Source organism: Egretta garzetta, unplaced genomic scaffold, assembly GCF_000687185.1.
Source record: "Egretta garzetta isolate BGI_Z169 unplaced genomic scaffold, ASM68718v1 scaffold2, whole genome shotgun sequence".
Classification (NCBI taxonomy): Eukaryota; Metazoa; Chordata; class Aves; order Pelecaniformes; family Ardeidae; genus Egretta; species Egretta garzetta.
In genome coordinates, this window is record NW_009258894.1 from 3047641 (window position 1) to 3070928 (window position 23288).

The 23288-nt window shown below is 35.3% G+C and overlaps 1 protein-coding gene across 5 annotated transcripts in view; it reads left to right on the forward strand.

The window, feature by feature from the left end:
* GPHN (gephyrin) overlaps nucleotides 1–23288 on the forward strand; it is a 267856-nt gene that overhangs the window by 185174 nt on the left and 59394 nt on the right. For 3 of the 5 annotated variants that reach the window (XM_035889816.1, XM_035889818.1, XM_035889820.1), the window contains one exon: nucleotides 2852–2908. The exons of the other annotated variants lie outside the window; for them this stretch is intronic. In XM_035889816.1, coding sequence (XP_035745709.1) covers nucleotides 2852–2908 — 57 coding nt within the window. The remainder of the gene's footprint in view (nucleotides 1–2851; nucleotides 2909–23288) is intronic. 5 annotated transcript variants of the gene reach the window in all.

Genomic DNA, 23288 nt, shown 5'->3' on the forward strand with positions numbered 1-23288 from the left:
TCCCTACACAACACGTTTTTTGCTTCATTGCATTGAATAACTTCATTCTTCTCCTTCAGGATGTTCCAAAAGCCTCGCGTCTTTCAGGTAACATTTTGCCAATAACTACTTGGTGTTGCTCCTGCCTCATCTCTTAATCCACTCATTTACCTTATGTTGTGGTATAAAAAAAAAATTATAAAATCTGAGGCACAAAGTTTTGTTTCAACGTCACTGTTCAGGTTCTTTTTATTAGTCCTTTGTTTTACTTAGGAGGAAGTACTGTTTTCATTTCACAAATGGGTAACAGAAAAATCAAAAAATCTGTTTCTAGATCACACAAGTGACTGATGTGGATAGAATTATACAGACTTTTGATTTAGAATACTTAGATGCATTCTAGAATGCTTGTAATTAGAATATTTAAATTTCATTCTAATCTTTTCTAGCTACAAGTGTTCATCTGTGATGGGGTTCTTGTGTCTAGCTGAGTTCCTGAAAAACAGGGAGTGTATAATCCATGCCATTTTCTGAAATACCAGTTTAGCAGTCAACGTCTAGAACATTGTACAGGAGTTGACCAGAGAGAGATAAGGATATACCTGAATACCTTTCTGTGGCATTTGCCGTGAAAAAAAAAGGGGTTTAATAGCCCATTTAATTCCCAGAACAGATGTAGTATAGTTTGTGCAATACTCATGTTACTCTGATTCATCCCTCAAGAAACGTCCAAGTTGCATTCTGCAAGGTTCCCATAAAAAAGATGTTATCATGTACATTAACTGTGTGATGGATATAAAACAAGAGTTGACCTCAGCCTATGTCCTTGTAATTTATATTTTCAAGCATTTATAATCTCATTGCTCGCAATATACACATTGCATATGTATTCCTCTATATATTATGAAGAAAGAAAGAATAAATAATGTCAGTTATATGCTCCTGTAATATCTCCAAGTTAATTTCTGACTGAATCCTAAAGCTTCAGCACAACTTGAGCAGCCACAATACCCACATTGGTAAGTAATAGAAGAAAAACTTTTTCCCTGAAGGGGAATGCATATTGCTATCATTTACAACTTTTTCCCAAATTTCTGTGGTATGTAGCATTTTTCTTAATATCCGAATTCCATGTCATTATGTGAGATTATCAGCATTTATTTTTTCTATTTTGTCATTTTTCAAAACAAAATTGAATATATTATTTTCAAAAAAAGTTTCAAATTAGTAACATGAATTGAGGTTCGGCTTGATTATGTCTTACTGTCTGGGACTGGTAATGTCTCAACCAGGGTATTGGACCAAGTATCTTTGCTCTAACTCCTCTTGTTTTCTTTGCAAATAAGGGTCTTTTTTGCCTTTTGAGGCTTCCTTTTTTTTTAATTAGGAAAAATACAGCAACTAGGTTACAACTGCATATATTTTAATTGAATCTGTCTTCTAAATGAGGCATTTTATTTAAGAATGACAGATTTTTCTTGGTCAGTATACTAGAATTGCTTGGAGTTTACTTGGAGTTCCATCAAAACAGTCATGTGGGTGTTTCACTTGTGAGTTCAGAACAGATACTATTTTAATGCCATAAAACCAGGGAGGGAAAGCCACAATTTACATAAATATTTCCAGTGTATTTTGCTAGTGGACATCCTATTAGAACTAAATATTTAAATCGTTAATATATTTCCTAGTTGCATTATTTTCTTGAGAATCTACTGCAAGTAAAAAAAAGCACTTGGTTGACTGTGTTTTGAATGTTAATTACTCTATTTTCCATGGATTAGGGAAAAACAAAAAGTGGCAAACTAACTTGTGCTTTTGCTTGTGTGCTCCTGAGAGCATAAAGCAGAGTTGAATTTCCATGGTTCATTCAGTCTTTGGCTTTCTTGCTGAGATTTCTTAGAGAAAAGACAGTTAATGTGGTTTGGAAGGGTTCACCTCAGTTGTGTGGGACTTTGTTTTACATAACCTGTGAAACAACCATCAGATAATAAAAACTTTCAATTCAGTCTTGACTTGGACTAGAAGGATATCCCTAAAGTCATTTTTATTGTCTTCTTCCTCTCTACTTCAAATGCAACGACACAAGTTTAATTTACAGTAGAAGAGGTTTATTTACTGGATTCAGTAATTCTGAAGAGAACTTCTGCTGTAAATGAATTATTTATTTTACATGCTTCTAACAGTATGAAGGCTTTTGAGCAGCTACCTCATTTGTTTCTTCCATCCTCTGCATCATCTAGGAAAAAAACATATATAATAAAGGAAAATTAATCAGGTAGGAGATGTTGGGGGAGAGGTGATATACGTGGTATATTTAAAATAAAAATCTAATGTTGGTCTGGCATTAAAATTTTCTGGTTGGGCAGCATAATTTTTAACTGGGAATCTTGATAGCAGTGGCTAAAATCTCTAGGCCTGGGTCAATAGGAATCTGTATTGCATTCTGTCAGGTATCAACCATGATACTTGCCAGGCCTGATACTCCCAGTTATAGCATACGATGATCATATGATTTGTAGAAGGTATAGGGTGTTTTTTTTCTTCCATTAGAGTTTTAGGACTTCGTTATTCTTCATATCCAAATCAAATAAGTAACATGTATTCTTTCAAAAATGTTAGTGAATTCAGCATGCAACGTATGTGCCAGATTGGTAATATGATGAAATAAAAATGAAAAACAAAGCAAGTTTAAAATGCCATGATAAAGCATCATTTATTCCAGAAATTAGAGTCTGTGTCTTTGTCCTATAGAGGTGTCTCAGAGAGTCAAATTGATGTCTTGCATGTACTGCTAACTGATTGTGTGGAAATTTTTTTAAGTTCACTTTTTCTTTATTCTTCTGTCTTTTTTACCCATCTTCCCCCATTGTAGCAAATTAGACGGCCGGATGAAAGCAAAGGAGTTGCTAGTAGAGTTGGATCCCTCAAAGTAAATATGTTTCTAACATTTATTTTGCAAGTTTTCTTCTATAGCCTACTCTTTTCCTTTTGAAGGGGGAGGTGAGGGGAGGGAGGGAAGGGGCTTTTCCATTTCTCACCATCCCATCATTTTTATTTCAGTATTCTTATTGCTGTTGGGTCACATTTTGTTTGTTTCTGTGCTACACATAGAACAACCTACTGAAGGCAGGCTGCCAGTTAGTTAGCTTGGAATGTCACCACAAATAAGAGATAGTAACAACTTTCTTGAAGTGCCTGTAATTTGGTGATCATGATTAAACCACTTCTCTGATATATGTTGTTTGTTGTATCTTAACTGCCTGTTACATGGAGAAGTGACTTACTCATCTTCAGACTACTGCTTCCCATCTTGAAACATAATTAAACGTTTATAGAGCTCACACTTTTTGCATTTAATTCTGCAAAAGATTGTTACAAGAGAGTTGAATATTTCATGTATATCTAGCCTTTAAATCAGGAAAAAAGAGAGTAAATAAAGAGGAAATGAGAGAGATATTCATGTGAGGCTAATAAGAATGGGGCGACTGTTTTGCTAATAATTAGTCCCTTCTGCCTTTTTTATGTTTGTACAAACATACTCAAATATTTAGAGCAATTAACAGTACAGGCAGATACCTAAATCAGTACCCACCATGCATAGTGTTATACCCTAATAAATGGTTTAAAACGCAGGACATAACTTATACCAAGATGCTGATCATGTGCAGTCCAGGCCATTCTGTTAAGTCTCCATCTCAACAGTTGCCTCTTTTTCAGCCATCCAATTTTTCACTTTTTTTCCACTTTCTCAAGCGCTAATTATTTAATTTTTCTTTTGCACTCTCCTTGCCTTTCCTGCCTTCTTGGTTTTTGACCTTTTGGTTTGGTTTTGTATGTGAGTGCATTGCCTTTGTTCCAGGACAAGCCATCCTCTCTGTCCTCTCTAACACTGCTCCACAGGTGCTCTCTGTGAAAATGTTCTTTCACTGAGCATCAAGAAGGGGAGGGGAAGGATTAGTTATGCACCTCTTTCCAGTAATGCCACCATTTAAATTAATCTCAGCGTAGAAAAAGAAGCCCGTTGCTATTTGTTTATACAAGTTATAGCTAGAGGCATCTGTAGCATTCCTCACTGTCTGTGAGGCTTTATCTTTTCATCTTGTGTTCTGGGAAGAGGTTTTAGTTACAGTGTAGATGAGAAGAGCACTGTACAGGAATGAGGCACTGTTTCAGTGGGAGACATTCAGGACCACTGAATTCACATGGAGGAAAATACAAGAAAGGCACAGCTTCTGTGCTGTTTTTGAAAATTGTGTATGTACTTACTGTCACCTGTGCATTTTAATGGGTCATCACACACCATTCTACATGTGTAATGCACATACATATGCAGAAGATGTAACCTGTTTAGGTGCTGGGATTCACCTATTATTTTTATGCACACCCACTGACACCTAATTTACGATTATTATTTCTGTATCTGATTGCCCAGGATTTAGCTTCATGAACCAAAATATATATTTAAACACAAAATCTTACATCCTTAGAGAAAACGGGAAATCCTAACTGAGGTTCCCAAACGTGAAAATTTACCTCTAAAAAGTTTTTTTTTGATGGAAATAAGTTCTAGAACACAGCCTTACCGATAAACAAGTGAATAAATAAATAAATGAACAATGTAGCAGTGATTCAGTAGCTTTAGAATGATCCGTCCCTTGATTTTTCAATTTTTTTTCCTGTACTGAAAAAGAGCCATGTTAATCGAGAAAAATATCTTGTTTCCGGTCTCCAAATCTACTGAGCTTGTATGTCTGTGTTGTTCAAAGCACTTTGATGTCTTGAAATGTTTTGCCAGAGGCAGTGAGAAATGTGTTATGCTATGATTTATTAAAAAAAACCCAAACACAAAAACAAAGAACAAAAGAAAAAAGAAAAAAAAAAAGTGTGACATGAGAACAGGTTGCTTTTTCAATTCATTTTCTGATGTTTACATGTAGCTCCATCGAAAGCTGGAGGAGCTCAGAGATCACCTAGAAGGCAATGTCAAAGGATGCTCTCTCCGAGTAAATGTACGATTTCACTCGGTGATCTGTTGTTTTTTTTTTTTAAAACTTCCACTGGCTGGTATCACCAAATCTGATTGGTTTGTCCTCTCATTCCCATCTTTTTCCTTTCTCTCTCTCTTTCTCCCTTTGTGTTTTCTTTCTTTTCTAGCTGGGGTTTCATTTTAATGTGTGTGAGAAACATGACCTAATTGACAGGGTTTATTTGAAAGAATATCCTACTACATTTTCAGGAACGCTAATCAACTGCTTGGCTTTACAGCAACTAAAAAAAAACCTTTCCAAAATTGAGGTTGGCTATCTAAATGTTTCCTGAATATTAAACTTAGCAACAAATGACATAGATGTCCTTAATTTAAATGAAAAAAATATCTTCTGCCAGTAATTGATAGCCTTACCTGAACTGAAGACTATGGCTGAAATAAGGTAACCCAAAAGTATATAGGTTTGCATGTACCTCTCTCCTTGCCTTTAATCTTTTTGGGTCCCTATTTTACCTCACAAAATAGGTTAATATTTGGTTGAATGCCAGCTATGCAAATTTTGTTGCTTGTTTTTTTAGCAGGCTAATATAAAAAAATCTGCAGCATTTTTCTTACGCATTTGGTTTGTTCTTTAACAAAAAAAAAATCTTGAGATAGTATATCAGTCATGGCACACCTATAAAGTTGCCCATTTTTCACAGAAATACTTAATAAAGCAAGTCAAATCCAATATAACAATACAGACAGCAGTACCTCGTGTTTCGTAGTTCACCTCATAAATTAAGATCAGCTTTTCAGCAATTAACTCTATAGAAGTGAATTTAAGCTGTATAATTTAATGTATAATGAAAAGTAGAAAAAAGGGGCAGTTGTGAGGATAGTAGATGAGAAAATTAGTAACCATTTATCTCTTTGCACATGCATCCAGTGAAGATTCTCAGAATAATTTCTTTAGATTCATGTCCTGTTTATGTCTTCCATACACTATGACTTGTCATTTTCAGCACTATCATTCTAATGCATATTCCACTCTGGTTATATAGTGCAAGATAGTTTTGGTAATGATAATGATTTGATAATTTTTATTTGTTTTGGATGCTTTTGCATATCCAGCTACGTATCCCACATAAAGTTGATTTCTGCTCATTGTCAAATAGAAGTCTCTGAGTTTATAGTCTTTTGCAGCTCAAATACAAGGAAATTTAGCTGCCAATATATTGCAGCTTTCTGCAAAATAAATTTTATTAGAGTACTTTATCTTTTCCCTGGCAAATCTTTAAGAATCAAGTTCTGAGGGGCATAAACTGTGTGATATTTTAGATTTGGTGGGATCTCAAATTTATTAGTCATAATCAAGACAAAGCAAGTTCCTTTATTTTAGAATCCTCACTCTTCAATTTCATCATTTAGTACTAGCGAATAAATATAAAGCAAAAAAAAAAATTATGCCATGAACCTTTGTACTACAAAAAAGGTGTTCTCATCACATGTTATTTCACAGAATGTCACATGAGGAGAGGTTTCAAATGAAAAGCTGTGACCACATTAGCTATGACAAATTAGTTGGCATGCAATTGTCCTGTCCCTCTGTGCCACTTTATGCGTTATTCTGTGGCCGTACCCTGCACAATGTAAGGAAGGTAGTCAGAGTGAACTAAGAATTGTTCCATATGGTCTGCATATGCCCTTCAAGTTTCTTAAAACAAGCAGGACACATTGCAATTCTAGTAACATATAACTAAAATCTCCTGCTTTGCCACTGCCACCCTGATTCGTGCTGTAGTAATGGATGTGTTAGATAAGGCAACATTTTAAAAGACAATATACAAATGACTGATCAAAGAATAGGCCAAATCCTTACTAAATAGTGGACAATTGGAAGGAAAAAAACAAAACAAAACAAAAGAGGTATCTGTTAATAGTTCATCTTTGAAATAATATTCATCTCTTCCATACTGCTTTTGGAAAGGAGGTTAGATGTAAGTTCTTAGTACTCCTACAATGTGGCAAATGTATTGAATGGTGTGGGAGGGGGAGCATATAGTATCTGACGGCCAGCCTCATAAGTGACAATGAAATGCTATTGCAGCATTGCGTATGCTATTAAGGTGGAACCTTTGTTCCAGAATGAATTGCAAAGACGTGCTTTCCAGATTAAATTCAAAGGCCATTGGAAATATGCAGGAAATACCAGAATTCTGCAGAATATCCCAGATTCCACTGAAAGTTTAGAAAGCCTGCCGGATATTTAAAATAAAATTGCACTGAAAACATGCATGAAAATGTGAGTTAATTAAGCAGTTCTGAGGGTTGAGTACTTTTCATTTTAAACACTAATTTTAATATCAGCAGTAACGCATAACCATTTACAAAATAAGTTATCCTGACCTGAGATTTGTTTTTCCATTTCTTCTTGAGATCTTCATTCATCTTCCTTGCAGCTATTCCAGTTCTTTTCATGGCTTAATTCTTTGACCCCTCCCAGAGACCTGTGTTTGAAGCTGAAGTTAAATATCATTTAGACGAATTAGTCTCCTATCACTTGGACATGTTAGCATTCCCCTACTGTTCAAATTAATGTAGCAGTGCAAATAAGTGCATTAGCTACTGAAAAGATGAGCAGTGAAACAACTGAGTGGTTTATATTTTAGAACTCATAATACCTGCTAAAATTGATACCCTCCTGAAAGTGTCAAGTTCAGCTGAGATTCAACAGAATAATACTGCTTCAATCTGTTTTTTGAAGATTTTTATTATTTTTTTTTGTAATCGTGCAGGCTAAGAATTTTAAAAGCAAGTTTAAAATCTGCAGAAAGATATTATGGAAAGCCCATCAGAAAAAAAACCTAAATCTGAGTATAGAAATTGTACACAGAGTTCCCAAGCATTATGCAAAACAATTTTCATGTGGCTTTTGACCAGCATCGTTCCAAATGAAAGGTTCTGATTTTGTTCAAGAAAAGTGTTCTCAGAATTCATAGCAGAGGCCAAATGCTGTCCATAGATGATGTTCAATGAAACCAGGATTATCGTTTTTCATACACAGCTGTATCTCTCGGAGTCTACAGTCTCCTGCATGCAGTGCTCTGTCTTACTTTAAGTACCTGCCTTCTTTGATCATGATGAAGAATTGCATTTATGGGTCTTTTATTCCTGGTCTTAATATTCCATTATTAAAGATCTAAGTCAAGCCAGTAAGACCTTTAGACTAACAACAAATTGCTCTTGCAGCCTTTGAATGAGATTCTCAGTTGGTGTAAATGGGCATAGCTCTTTTTAAATCATTCTCACAGTGGAAGAATTCTGTGACTGACAACATGGCCCCTCAACTTGAATGTTCATGGGGGAAAAGAGCCCAACAGCTCAAATGTCAGCACGATAGCTTCACCTAACATAATATGGAGGGGTTGTCTGGTAGCCAACAAAATAAGGAGAGCTGCCCCCTCTCTCAAACTGGAAGAACATTCACTGGAGTTCATGTATGACAGCAAATTGTAAGCAGAGTAAGTGACAGATTGCAGAATCATCAAAGGAGCTTGGAAAAGTATTGACATTTAATTTTAATAACACAGAAGAAATACACTTACAAAATACTGAAATCAGGCAGATGCTCAAAAATGGAGACTAGTTAGCAAGAAGGCAATGGCACAGAAGTGATCAGGAAATGATAAGTGTGCAGCAGATTCAACAGTCTCATTGTGTGATCCTATTGAAAATAAAACAAACAGCAACTGCTATGTGCAGAAGTGTGCTATGAGTATAATCCTTCCCTCAAGAACATTGGATCATTTTGAGACTAGAATGCTTGAGCATCCCTTTGATTTCATCTTTATGAGAAAATGACATAGGTAAATTGAGAGTATATGTATGAATAAGAAAAAAAAGGCATTTGGAGTGAGTGAGATTAAGATATTAAGGAAAATTGTGTGTGTGATTGAGCATAGGGAGAAATAAAATCTACAGGTGTCTTATTGAAGGGAGTATTATCATTTCCTTCTATAAAACTGGAACGATAAGAAAGCACAAAATTATTTGAAGTGATTAAATTCTAATAGGAATAAGACTAAAGTTAAATGGTAAGTTTAGCCTAGATATTAATGAAAATATGGATAATTAGATCACAGAATAATTTGACAAGGAAAGTAATAGCATCATAGTTATAGTAGCTAAGAGAAGATTAAAGGAACACAGAAGTGTCTAGCATACCCCTTGTAAGTTAGTGTGAGGAGTGGACAAGATGAGCCAAGTTCTTCAAAACTTTGCAGAGTACAATTCCAAACCTCCTCATCGTTGTTGTTTCTGTTTATCTAGTTGCTGATACTTAAAAAACCTGCTGCTGTGATGTTTCTTGCTGTTACTTCATTCTTTGGATCCTCACCTGCAAAGCTGAAGCTAATGGTTTTGCAAGACAAACCATGGGAAGAATGGTTGGACATGATTTATGAGAATCTTGATTAGAGACTCATCCAAAAGTCTTAGGCGAATAGCAGAACCCCTGTTCTAAGCAAAGCACACCTCATCTTTCTTAGAAAGCTTTCAAAGCAATGTTTTTAGAAACAGGTTTTGCTCTGTCAGAAGGGGTTCTCTTTTTTTTCTTTTTTCTTTTATTTCTTTTACAAAATTTCTATTTTGTAATTCTATAGGAATTTTCTATTTTTTCCTTAATCCTTTTGCAGATCATTGCACTATAAGAACACATTTCATCAGGTGAAGAAAGTGCTGAGTGTGTGTGAACATTTAAGATCTTCTGAAGTGATTCAGATTTCCTTAGTAATATTATCTAGCTGAGCAAATGAAATACTCAGTGCCAGAAAGGAATAAAAATACTTTCAGAGTATTAAAAAGTTTTCAGTGAAGAAACAACAGCTGTATAGAGGTATATAATGGAGACGTAAATGAACACAGACAAACATGACTGTAGAATTTTCCTGGAAGTGATATTTTATATTTCAATGAAAAATTATGAAATACACATTGGAGATGGAAGAATATTCATGAGAGACTTTTTATGAGTACCATGTTCTCTGTTCAGTCCATCATAATATCTAAGGCAGCAAGTGGACAATAATAATTTATGTGGAAATTCTTGCTGGATTCATCGTTACCACAGATTTATCCAAACTGCTGTATAGATAATGATTTTGTTGAATTCAAAGGAAGTTTTCCTGGGGCTTCTAATAATTCATTTTTCCACCCCTAGAAAAAAAATCAAGAGAAGGTTTTTAATGCATTTATAAGAACTATGTCTTTTAAGATTTCATTTATTAGGCTGCTTTTGCTCTTTCTTCACAGCCAGTTCTCATCAGATCATTAATCTAACAAAAGGGAAAAAAAAAACAAATCAAACAACTTGGACTGCTCTTTATAATTGAAACATGAAATGTTTTCAACCAAAGAAAGGATTTTCAGATATGTTAGGAAAAGAAATCCTATAAATAATTGTGGAGTCCTTTTTTCACACTTGAGTTATGGCTGAGTGATTAATAGTACAGAAAAATGGGTACCTTGTATAAACAAAGTGTTTCTTAGGCAATCACTAAAATTGTAGTGTAACCAATTAACTTGTGTTTGTGCTGAAAGCTTTCGACAAAGGACAGTGTCCCTCAAGAATCACAGCACTTTATGTTGCTTAGGGACATAATCTGCAGATTTCTGCTGACACATACCTGGCTATTACTCATTTAACTTTGCAAGTTATTCTGGGGTCTGGGGCAGTGTGACTGAAGAAAAACCTTCATTGTCAAAATGCTGATTCTGAGCATCTGAAAACATAAAGGTACACAGGGAAGAAGAGGGCCTCTAATGGGTTTTCACACTGTACCCTTTGCAGAGTTAAAATAAAACTAATAGGTTTAGATGAAAGATTGGTAAAGCTTCATCCTGGAATACCTCATTGTCCTAAGGATAGCGTTGTCAGTTATTTAGAGGAGGAAGGATTGATAGTGGTCTTCAGATTCATCATTAGTTTGAATTATTTTATAAATACAGTACTTTTTTTTTCTTTTTAATTTTAAGAAGCTTCCACCTTAACAGTCGTAAATTTGGAGTTTCTGAAATAACTGGTCGTGGAAACTTAATGAACCCCCTGCTACTATCTCAGTGCTGGAACCACCTGTACAGAAAACCTTCTGAGACCCTTACTGTGCCACCATTTCTTTTTTAACAATGTTTTCTTTTCCCCACTGCACAACCAGGCTCGGCTCCCTTCGTGCTCATCCACCTATAGTGTTTCTGAGGTATACTTTGCACGTGTTCTCTCACACAGTCGACCTGCTCGCCCATCACACTTTTTTTGTTTTATTTTTTTCTTCTTTGCATTGCACTGTGCACAAGTGGGGAAAAATCAGCTGGGGAGGCAGATTTTGCATGATCAATCTGCAACCATTTCAGCGTGGTTTTAAAATCACTACCAGTCTGGGACCACAATGATGTGTAGTCTAGCTAGGCAACTGCTACGTAACATATGAGTATAAATTATATAATAAAAGCGTCCTTCATTATCTCTTACATTAAACTAAAAATAATAAACTTACAGATATCCAGGCTGCAAAATGCTTTGCTGGTTAGCCTGACCCATTTTCAGCCAGTGAAACTGGGAAGTCTTTGTGAAGATGGCCATTACATTATGATTACTAATTACCTGTCTAGATATAGGTGGGTTTATGATATCTGAAGTTCATTATTAATTCCCAAAGCTCTGGCTTGGGTCACGACCTGCCAAAATGCATATACTGTTGTAAATCCATATCAGCTTCATGATAGGATTCTATAATAAGGTATGGTATCATCTCAGCAAGAATTGAAACAAAAAATACATTCAATTGTAATTAGGACAGGAAAAAAAGGAGAAAGATATTAGATTAACTAGAATTCACATTATGAGATAAAAACAGACTTTATAAAATTAATTATTAATTAATGTTATGACCCACTGTGTAAAGATGAGGCTTCAGCATCTGATTATAATTGATTAATGGATGAGTATCAAAAAGAAGGACTTGAGGTTTTCTGCAATACTGAATCAGTCTTGAGCACATACATCGAAACTGAAGATCTCTGTGGCAACTGTAGCTATTTGAAGAGGCAAGGAGGGACTGGAGATTCTCTGGAGTCCATAAAGGATTTGTAGTGTAATTTCTAACTTTGTAAGAGGCTCTTCATTCAGAAATACAGCTTACTGTCAGGATGCATGTCCAGCAATGCTCAGTGTCATCTGTTATTGTCTTGGAAGATGGGAAAAGCTGCTATGAGTAAACAACATCCTGACCTCTAAATGACATGACAGAAAATCTGCCAAACTGAGGTATTGTGAAATCAAGTCCAAAAGCCTGCCATTAGCTTTGATCAAGGGGAAGAAAAGGAGTAATGTTGTATTGCATAATCTCTCATATCCAGGGGAAAAAAAGGACCACACTTCTGATAGGATCTCAAGGTTGTTTCTTGTGTCTACACTTATTTCTGTGGTTCTTATTCCAAGAAAATATTTTTCTTAAGCTGATTCTTAAGCAGCAAGTTCAGAGCTTCTTAATTTTATATGTCCAAGTCGTCACCAAATAGTTTTGGACCTTCAGAGAACACCAGGAACACAGACACGAGAGAAATGGAATCAATGCTGTGGGAATTCAACTGAACGTGCTTTCTGACAAAGGTACAACAAAAGATAAAAGAAAAGATAACCTGATATAAACAATTTCATCTATTTTTCAGAAATAGATGTTGTAAATTCATCATAAGAAAATTCCTTACAATGGTAATTGTTGAGAAAAGCTCTGGAATTGGATTCATTGGCACCCCTAGAGCTAAGATTGCCAAAAAGGAAAGTGAGTGTAGTATCAGGGATTTTTTTCTGCTGTACATAGAAGGTCTTTGATTGATGAAGTAAAATATCTTCCAGCAGAAGAGAAACTTGGAAGCTGTGTATTCTGCATTGTGAAGAATTTGAAGTAGAATTTGCTGCCTGATTTTTTTTATAGAAAACATCCTTGTGGAGGCTAATTTTGCTCAGTCGCGTAATTAGGAAAAGCTTCTTTTCACCTACTCCTTTTTATTGTCACTCATTGCACTGGTGAAACTGTGGATGTGGTCAACTGGTGCCTATTTGAGAGGAATGGTCAGAAAGTTTTTAAAAACTACTTACCTTTAGTTACAGAAAGGTTTCCAGAGTTAGTTGAACTCCAGGCATTATAGTGTAGTAGTACTATATACCTACCTAGCCCCAGTCAGCACCTTAACAATTCCACTTGTCTAGAATGAGGTGCTGTCTCTGGTTCAATTCAATTAAATCAAAGTTGAGTTTCTTTAAAAAGTGATTCCCTTGTGGCAAGAGAAGCACAGCTCTAATGCTCTAAAATGGTACAACGATAAAATATAAATTCATATTCTCTTTGAATTTCCCAATATGCAATAAAGTTTTACCCCCTTCATGAAAACCAGTTAGCTTCACACCTGGAATTTTTTGAAATATTAGCAGGACTACTTAAATGATTTATCTAAGAGTAGAAATATTAATTAGGAATGATGCTGACGTAGCAGTTGTGCAGTATAGTATGTGTGTAATATATCTGTAATTTACTTATTATCCAGTTGTCACAAAACATAGTAATTTATTTTTTTCATAGCAGTAGTTCACTTAAGAAATTATTAAGTCAGATTGGCTTCACTTACACTTTTAGAAGTACTCTGACTTCAGCTTGTGTCTTAAAAATAGCGTACAAAATGCAGAACTAATGGATTGACCAATGAAGGTCCATAGTCTCCTTATTTATAAAATTGCACTTTGGTAGTATTATGCAATGGCCCCATTTTTTATCCTCATTTGTATATCAGGCTTTTTATTACCAGCATAAATCTCTCTCTGTCTCTTTTTCTGTCCCTCTCCTCTGGCTTCTGCATGCGCTATGTGTTTGGCTAAAAGCATAATGAAGGAAACCTACTGGCTTGTTGAAAGTATAGTGGCAGCAACGTATTTACTGCAGTGCTATCCCCTGCTTTCTAAAAAAAAAAAAAAAAAGTTTTTCAAAGTGGGAGACACTCAGCTCTGTAGCTTGTCCTATGTTTCGGTTAGCCTCATTGAGTGGTTAGAACATGATGCCTTGTGCTGTGAAAGACATACAAAGTTTTATCTTAGTTTTCTCTCCCACAAAATACATTATTTCCATAAAAATAGTATCGGAATATGTATTGGCTGCATACTGATTGGTGGGATTTGATTGTATTCTTAGCCTTGTTAATAAAACAACAAAGACTTGTCTTATCTTACCTGATAATGCAAGAACAGAGGGACCACTACAGGGAATTAAGTATCAGCAGTATTCCGAGAACAAGAGGAAATACTGTTTCCTGCAACAGACAGTTGATTTCAGAAGTCCATTCAGAGACTGCAGGAAGATTTTATGTGTTTGAGGTTAAAGTATTTTATATAGTGTACATTACAAAATGTTGTAAATTACTGAATCTTGTTCTTTAGAAATTAAGCTGGGTAAGACACTGTTTCTCCTTCTACTTAGGCTAGTTTGAACAGAAGGCCATGCTGAAAGACTGGGAACTGCTACTCTGACTTTCAGGTGTTTGCCACCAGCATAGATCCTAGAATTCAATTTTAGGTACAGGCTGTTAAGTTCACTGTTGACATCTCTTGTAAATCTGCACTACGTAGCACAACTGTTTTGAGGATGGGTGGACCACTTATGCCTTAAGGGCAGTTAGGTGCCTAACTTTCGACAGTTAGACTCAAGAGCATCCTTAATGTGTGCACAGTAAGCCCAGAATTTTGAATTTGCTGCCTTCCTGCAAATTCTGCATCCAGGACTTCCAGAAGGCTTTTCAGGCTCCAAGAAGGTATGCCAGCTTCCTCGTGCTGGCTTAAAATGTGGAAATCCCTTACACTTTGCCTGCCATCCTTTTTTTAAATTGGGTTTCTTAGTCTTTTATCTAAAATATTTCTCCTTAGATTTCTAAGCAGTGGGCCAATTAATGTAATTTTTTAGTTAGTTTGTTCTAATAACTTAAAACTTTCCAGAAGCATCTTGCCAGATAAAAAATTTAGAAGAATTAATTTAACCATGATATTGATTGTGCAATTGACAAATAACTGAAAAAGCCTCCAGTCAATTCTTAGGCACCCCAGAATGCTTTAATGTCAGTATTGGTTTTTATAATTATGGGAATATTTTAATATAAAGGAAAAGTGAATATCCATATACAATGCTTGCAACTTGAATTGCATAGTTAAAGGTCTGTCTCTGGCACTGTTTTTGAAGATGGTTAGAATAACAGCAAGTGTGACATAATTCTAAGAAATGTAAATAGATTTGAAACACCATAGGTGGTCTTTAGATTTATGGGTATAATGAGTGAATTATATGGCTTTATTATCGGTCAGATTATTAGGCTGGCTTTGTACTCAGTATTTATGCCCTTCACTTGTACATTTTTGAAAACATATTATGCACAAACTTGATTAGATTGGCACAAAGCTTGTATTTTGTTATATCGATAAACTTCTTTTTCTATAATATGATTATATCCCGTAAATAGGGAAACCACAAACAAAATCAGTAATATACAATAATTTCTGGAACAGGATATTCTTTTCCTTTGCTTTTTCTTTTGTAAACTTTTCAGTCTGTATATCAGCTGGATTTTTTTTTCACCCAATACTGAGAATTTCATTCAACCCTTACAATCACAGGGTGACATAATTCAAGTGAAAAAGTGTTTCAGGAGATGGAAGACCATGACCAAGAAGAGTGGACCTGTGCCTTTATTTTCTCTAACATAAGATCACTTTCATGGCATAAACCAAGATTGCTCTTAGACAATTAAGGCTATGTCTTGGATAGGGGAGACAAAATTAAATAAATGTAAGCAGTTCCTCTCCAGTCTAACATCTGCTTTCAAGCAGAAGTCGAGCAGACAGAGAATTTGGTTCTTTACATCTGACATAAATATACTGATCTATTGAAGAAAAATTGCTACATTAAATTGAGATTGTCTATCTCATTGCCATATGAACCCCATAGGCTTTGTGGAGATGCTCTTCGAAATTTGAAATAATGTTTTTCCAAGTTAGCTCTGTTCATTAGAGGGAATGCTGAGGTTTTCATACTTTTATGGACATGGCTTTAATTAACTTGCCAGATATGTCCTTAACAAGATCCTCATCTTGAAAACAGAAAAATATCTTGATAAAAAAAAAAATTATGTCTTTATTTATCTGTGATATCTACAGTTCAGAAATAAATTAACACAACAGAGGCAATCAGAATCCGCTAACCATTTGGGTTTTGTCCAGCTATATTGGTACAATCTAGTCCTGGACTTCTGTTGTTGCTAATGGAACAATGAGGTTTTAAGTAAAATTAGAATTTGTAGGTATTTCTCTTTCAAACACAAAGAGGTCAAAGCTTTCTATTTGGCAATTGCCATTTAAAGAATTACATTTTTTCTATTGCCTTATGCTTTCCTAGTAGTACTACCTTACTCTAGGCTTAAGAAAAATGAATGAATTAAAATTCTTACTTTTAGAGAAATGTGGTTTCCTCAGTGCATGTTAAAGTGGAAAAATTTCTGAAAAGAGTGATCTAGTTTCCTTATTCATAGAAAATAGCTTTGCTAGTTCTATCTTCATTCTTGTTACTGGGACTAGTAGCCACACAGAGTATCTTCTGTAGCATTCTCGCTGCCATACCAGAATAGAGAACGGGGTTTGCTACATACCAGGAAAGGCAGTCATGACAGCTCGTGGTGAAAGTATGGCAAAACTTCAAGTTACATCAGGAAGGAGAGTGTGCTATTGCAATGATCTGATCAAGGTATACATCAGTAACTTCAATGAATGACATCTTAGACATTAACAATAAAATTAATTGTTAAAAATCGTTTAAGGAATGTTGCTATATTTGTACGTTAAATACAATGTTTACCCACTGCTGAATCTCAAATTAGATCCATTATTAGTTTGTTCATTCAAAATAGAATCAAAATTTTACTTAATCCTACAGCTTCTCTGTGCTTGGTACTTATCTTGTGACTTCTGTCAAATAAAGTTATCCCTTTGTATTAGCGTTTTGCACTTACTCTTTTTCTACTAAGAAGTTCAGTTCAAGCACTAAGTTAATTTACAAAAAACTGTTTAACATTCAGGAGAGTAGTAAAAGCTGGGATTTTGAATGGCAACTCATTTCATATCACACATTTTGGCTTAAAACTTACCTATTCAATTTATCAAATTTGTAATACTTTTTGTTGATTTTTGTTATGATAAAATGCTTCCCAGCTCTGCATTTATGTGAGCGAGAATAAATAAAATTTACAGTGTTTATTAGGAAGCATAGGCACTAAGAAATTGAATGATAAAATCACAGCTGTTTTCCAGATAATGTTATATACATTTCTATATTCTAAAACTCAAGTAGTTTGGAAATAATTTCCATCCTTCCCCATTTGGAGCTTTAAAGTTCTTTGCTCTTTGTCTCAAGACAAGTCTTTATGTTTCAATTTTAAATGCCCATCTCTGAATTTTTCTCTTTCTTCTTCTTTTACAAAATAGGGAGACATTTCACCCTGCCTTATGTTAGAGATATGCAATCCTTTATGAAACAAATTAGATCAAGTCCGAGAGCTATAAATGTCTTTTTTCCTTTTGATTGGTTATAGGTTAGACTCGTGTATGTAATCTACATTTTCATTTTCCAAAGTCAGTCTTGCCATTATTTCTCTCTTTTCCATTTTCTTGTGCTGTACCATACCTTGGACTGTATGGCATCAAAACTGGCTTGATTAGATATAACCATGAGATTTCTTTTCTGGACAACCACTCTTTTGTTCTTAAATCCAGTAGAAAGCTGCTCACCAGCATACAATGTTTAGTATTTATTTGTTTGGGGTTTGCTACTAAAATCAATTTGTTTGAGAAGCCAGACCTTAGTTTGTATTCTGTTACACTAGTGATAACACTCAGTGCAACTGCTTTCTAGGTTCAGCTCCCAAAGCAATCTAACTCTTCAGGGTCAGCTTCAGTAATAGAATCTATGGAAAATTAGTCTAGAGTCTGAAATAGTGATAAATCAAAGTAGATCAAAGCTTCTATTACATTGCTCCTGTGGCTTTTGGAGTAATCACTGATGGAAAATGCAGTACGTGTGATCTAATTTACACATATCTCTAGTGGACAGTGTCTGTTTTAACACAAGGAAATCAAATTAGACATACACAGCAGTGTCGTTATCGGTAACATACAGCTCAAATGTCAGCAGGTTCCCATCAGTGCTCCCTGTTATCTTCCTGGTTTTCCAGTTTTTCAAATGCAGTTTTGTAACATGGAAACAAGTTATTTTGCTAAGCATAATTACCATAAAGTTTTTCATTTAATAGCTGGAGGGGAGAAAGAATGTCCTTATTCACAGTATTTTCCATATTCCTTTCTCTTCTAAGAATTTCCAAGATTCAGTGCTGCTAGAAGCCCGGCCAAATTATTATTCTGTTCTCAGGCACATAACTGCTGTGGTGAGGCTGGTGGGTGCAGCTGTGCTGGACCTTGCAATCCAGACTGCCAAATTCAAGATAGCACTGAAGGAATCTTATCCTTCTGAGCGTTTGAGGCTCAAAGCAAAATCCTAAATGCAAATCCTCATCCCACATTTGTATTTCTGATCACTTTAAAAAATAATTTCTAACTTGGGTTTGACAGTATAATTCTCAGTGCAGCATTTGCTCGATTCCAGCCTCTCCTTTCCATAGCTTATGAACCCTCTGAAATCATCACGTTAGTCATCCATGATGGTTCTCATTTCACTTTAAGGATTCTCTTCAAAGGAATATAGTCTGTGTTTCCGCCTCAACTCAAAGGCAGAAACCTAGCTCTTCATGCAGTAAGTTCACTGTACTGATATTTACTGCTCAGATGGATTTACAGACTGAAGCTTTATTTTCCTTACGGTTGTTACTCCCTAGTTGGAATCTTAACATAAAAGAGCTTTATTAATTTTCATACTTGAAAGTTTACAAGTCTGAGGTTTTGGCTGAATACTGTATATACTAGTGACTATAATATACAACAGAGAAAAGATTATCGTTACCTGTGTTTACTAATTTTTGCTCTTGTACTTGAAGCCCTTCAAATTTGATGCGCCTAGCTCAAATAAAAATGTTAAGTTTACCTAAAATCAACTACTTTGGAGTGCAGAAATTCTGATTGGACTACATGGGGAAATGTGTGTTTTGTTCCTGCACGTATAGTTAAAAAAGTAGTCCATTCACTTTAGAATCATAATAACTATAAAAATCTCCAACCGAAATTGCTAGCAAACGCCAGTAGAAAAAGCTGAAATTTAATTTTAAAGATGCTTTAAAAACATAAGAAATTGGATGATGGCCTTTTTTTTGACTTTTTAGGCCTGAAGATTCACTGGCCAGCTGAGAGGTAGCTTTTGAAGCCTATCATTGTTTTGGTTTTCTTGTTACTGTTTTCATGTGTTCTTATTTTTTTAACATAGAAATGCAAGTGAATGTTACCTGTGTAGTCAGCTTCCAGGCAGATAAGATTGTAAGCATGAAATACAGGTTGTAGGCTTTGTTAGCAATTACAAGTTTGATTCAACAGCCTTTGAAGGTCAATGGAGAGATGCTTTTTTACTCCCACAGACCTTGGATCAAAGGAATGGAGGCCATAGGCCTTGGACCAAGTAGGAACAAAAGCAGTAGAAGCTAGATTTTCCAAACAGGCCTCTGTCCCTTCCCCACAAACATTTATTCAGATATTGACAATAACTAGATATTAAGAAAACTGAATTGTGTTTCCTAGTTGTAGCAGATGGGCTGAACAGTGACTACAGCTATCCTGCTTTCAGTTCAGGAGACATAGCTGTCTGCAGGAACAGAAAACACGATGCCCTAGCAGAAGGCCCTGCATGGGGACCAAGGTAGACTATACCGCATTTTCTGTCTCCATATCAATGCAAACTTCATGTTCCATGCTGGAAAAACTTCTTACACCATTTTCAGGGATACTTATTTTCCGTGTGTCCTTGAGGCACATACTGAGTGATGTCCACATACGCTGAGCACTCCAAATGCAGTTGAAATAAATGGCAGCTGGGGGGCTTTGCATTCTGTAATCCAGCTGTAAGCATGTCAAGTTAAATTTAGCCTAGATGTCTCTGGGTCTCAGTTTCTCATTTGTAAAATCAAGTCATCCCTCTGATTTTCAAAGATTCTGTAAAAATAAATTCCTTCATGTGTATTTGGACGTTTTATGTTGTAGAACCAAGCACAACAGAGAAATCTGTGAAGAACCAAATAATTCCCCATTCAGAAGAGAGTTTGGATAATGTTTACTAAGTAAAACGTGAAACTAGTTTTTGAACAGGGAGATTAAAATGAAATAGCTTTATCTTGTCTCATGCAGAAGCCCTGCTGAAACTAATTATGGTGAAATCATAATGCCTACATGTCAAAGGAAAAATGAGAGTTGCACACACAACATTCATCTGATATTTCCTAAATGTTGTGTTTCACTTCAACTTGCCAATTTTTCTTTGCTATATTTGAATGAAGAATTTATTTTAAAATTCTGATTTTTTGAGGGTCATGCCTTTCAAGAAAAATAGTTTTCATTTTTTGCAGTAATGTGGAAATTTTGTTAATGCTGCATTGAAATTGGCTGTTGCTGGGTCAAGAAATAGAACTATGAAAATAGTTGAAATTTTATTTAAAAGCAAAGTACTTGTAATAGAAATGAAACTTTTTTAAATGTCAGCCTTATCAGTTTATGTCAAGGGTTGGAGGGTAATTTATGGTGTGCTTGAGGACAAGAATTCCTATACATCACTTATGTATTTTTAGTCCACCTGATTGACAGCAGCTTAAAAAGCTGGTTGAACTGGAATGGACAAGAAGTTTAAAAAGTCTTAGCGCTGGTCAGATAGGATATAGCTCAGACATCTAGCATATACTTGTAAGGCTAAGTGATCCATTAATCAAATTGCCAGGGTGTGAGATTGTATGAAAACAGGCAAATAAATCCCATTTCTGTAGCAAACCACCAGGACAACAGGAATCTCTTTCTCTTGTATCTGTTTGGAAAGAAAATTTATTCTCTCTGCCTTTATTTACACTATCTACTTCTCAAACTGGACAATATTTCCAGGGCATTTGGGCATTGTTTAAGACTTTCATTCAAACAAATAAAAGATCTTGTTCACGGCTAATAATACAACTAATAGAAGTTTTGATTTTCCCAAGTGCAGTGTTCCTAGAGATTTCTTATGTCTTACGAATCCCACTTAGATTCTGTTAGCACAGGTTAGAAATACCTGATGGAGGTTGTGCACAAATTATTTGGCAATCATTTTTATGTCTTGATTTAATAAGGGCTTTAGTTTAATGAGATGTGTATTCTCTCTATATTGGGCATTATAATTAATGTTGCTTCTCTGAACAAAACCAGTACGATCTTGAATAAGCCCTGAACAGCCCCCTAAAATACCACAGAAACATGCTGTCTTTCCAGTGTTATTCATACAGTGTATCTGTATGCTGTCCCATACTCTTAAGAGCACAAAATCCAGCTCATTCTTTTTTTCTCATACAAATGTAAACATTTCATTAAAATTCCTGTGAAGAAATAAAAACCACTTCCTTTCTCTTTGCCTCTTTTTTTTCTCAACTATCAAGCCTGTGCTGCCAGTTTGTAGTAGTAAGTTTGCTTTCCCGTTAGCTTTCTGACCAGCAATTTACTATTTTATCTCCTTTTTTGCTGTATGTATTATGGTTCTTCCTGTTTTCTTATTCAGTGAGGTGTTCGGCTTGCAATTTTAGTTGATGTGTAAAATTTTGTTTGAACCCTCTTCTAGTAATAAACATACTGATTTTGCATCTCCAGGACAAGGTCGGTTTCTGTTGAGAGAAGGTGTCTAATCAGCATCTTGTTTGCATCCCAGAAAACTGCCCTTTGCCCTTTTGTTTAATTTTGTTCCAAATATTGGATAATACCATTCTTTTAATACTACTCCTGTAAAAAGAACCAGTTCAGCCCTTACGTTTCTGTAGTGTATCCATCAGTCTGCTTCCGCTTCCACCATCCTGTTTAAACAGTAGATAGGATGAACCGTCATCTGACCATAAAATTCCATGGATGTGTTCATAGTCTACTGGGAAACAATGATCAAAATTAAATACACGTTTATGTAAAGTGTAGGGGACTGCAAAAAAACTCAGAAAAGACAACTCAATAATATATGGATGAAGAAGTAAAGGCATATTCAAGATTTGAAAATTACTTGTTCAGTGTCCAGTCTACCAAGCATAGCACTTAATAAGTGGTAAAAATCTGCTCCTAAAATGATTTTGGCTTCAAGTGATTTTTTTGCTTATTTCTTCCCACTGACTCCAAACGATAATTCTGTGTGTAGAATACTACATTATTCATATTTAAAGTTTGGTGAGATGAATCCCACCTACAGTGCTGCTCCTTTTTAAAAGTGTGTTTCTGAGTAATGTCTGCTGCTCACTTTCCTTTCCATTTCAGAGGTGTTCTCGGTATAACAAGGAAAAATTGTTCTGCAGTTTTGAACTGATTTTAGTCCTAATTCAGGTGGCCATAAAGCGTAGTCCTAAGACCTTGCATATTCAGCTCAGTGTGAAGGTGCTCTTTGAATAGGAATGCGTTCCTGAAATAGCAAGATTGCATCTTGTAATAGGATTATTTAATCCTCAAATAACTTCATGAAATGTTTTCTGAAAGTACGCAATTCCAAATATACTTTTCCTGTGAAATTTTTTAACAACCTCATTTTTATATTCTATATTAATTCAATCAAAGAAATTGTCTCTCTTCTTCAGATTAGATTTAAAATTTTTTTTTTAAATAAAACGAACCAATGTATTTCATTACATTTTCCAGTTTGCCCCCAGTTTAACCTTATGTATATTGCTTAGAATAACAGGCCAAAATCAATTTTTACAGTATTACTACACCAGTTTGAGACATTGTTATTCATGGCTTGGTTTTGTTTTATGTATTTATTTACAGATACTTATTAATGTATGTCGCATTCTTAGGGGGGAAGAGGTATATTAGGCGAGAGACATTGTGCAAACCCCTGCAGTTATAAATCAGATCATGTGTGATTTGAAATCTGCTTAAAGCAGGCAGGTATTTGAGAGACCCTTCAAATGGCATGTGCGCAGAGTATATTGTACAGAACTCAGATCATGTAATCACTAATAAATCACATGTAGGAAAAAGCAGCAGCAGCATGCTTTCCCACATCACACAGAATAAATTGTCTTCATAAAGCTGCTGAAGTTTCAAGGAGAGGTT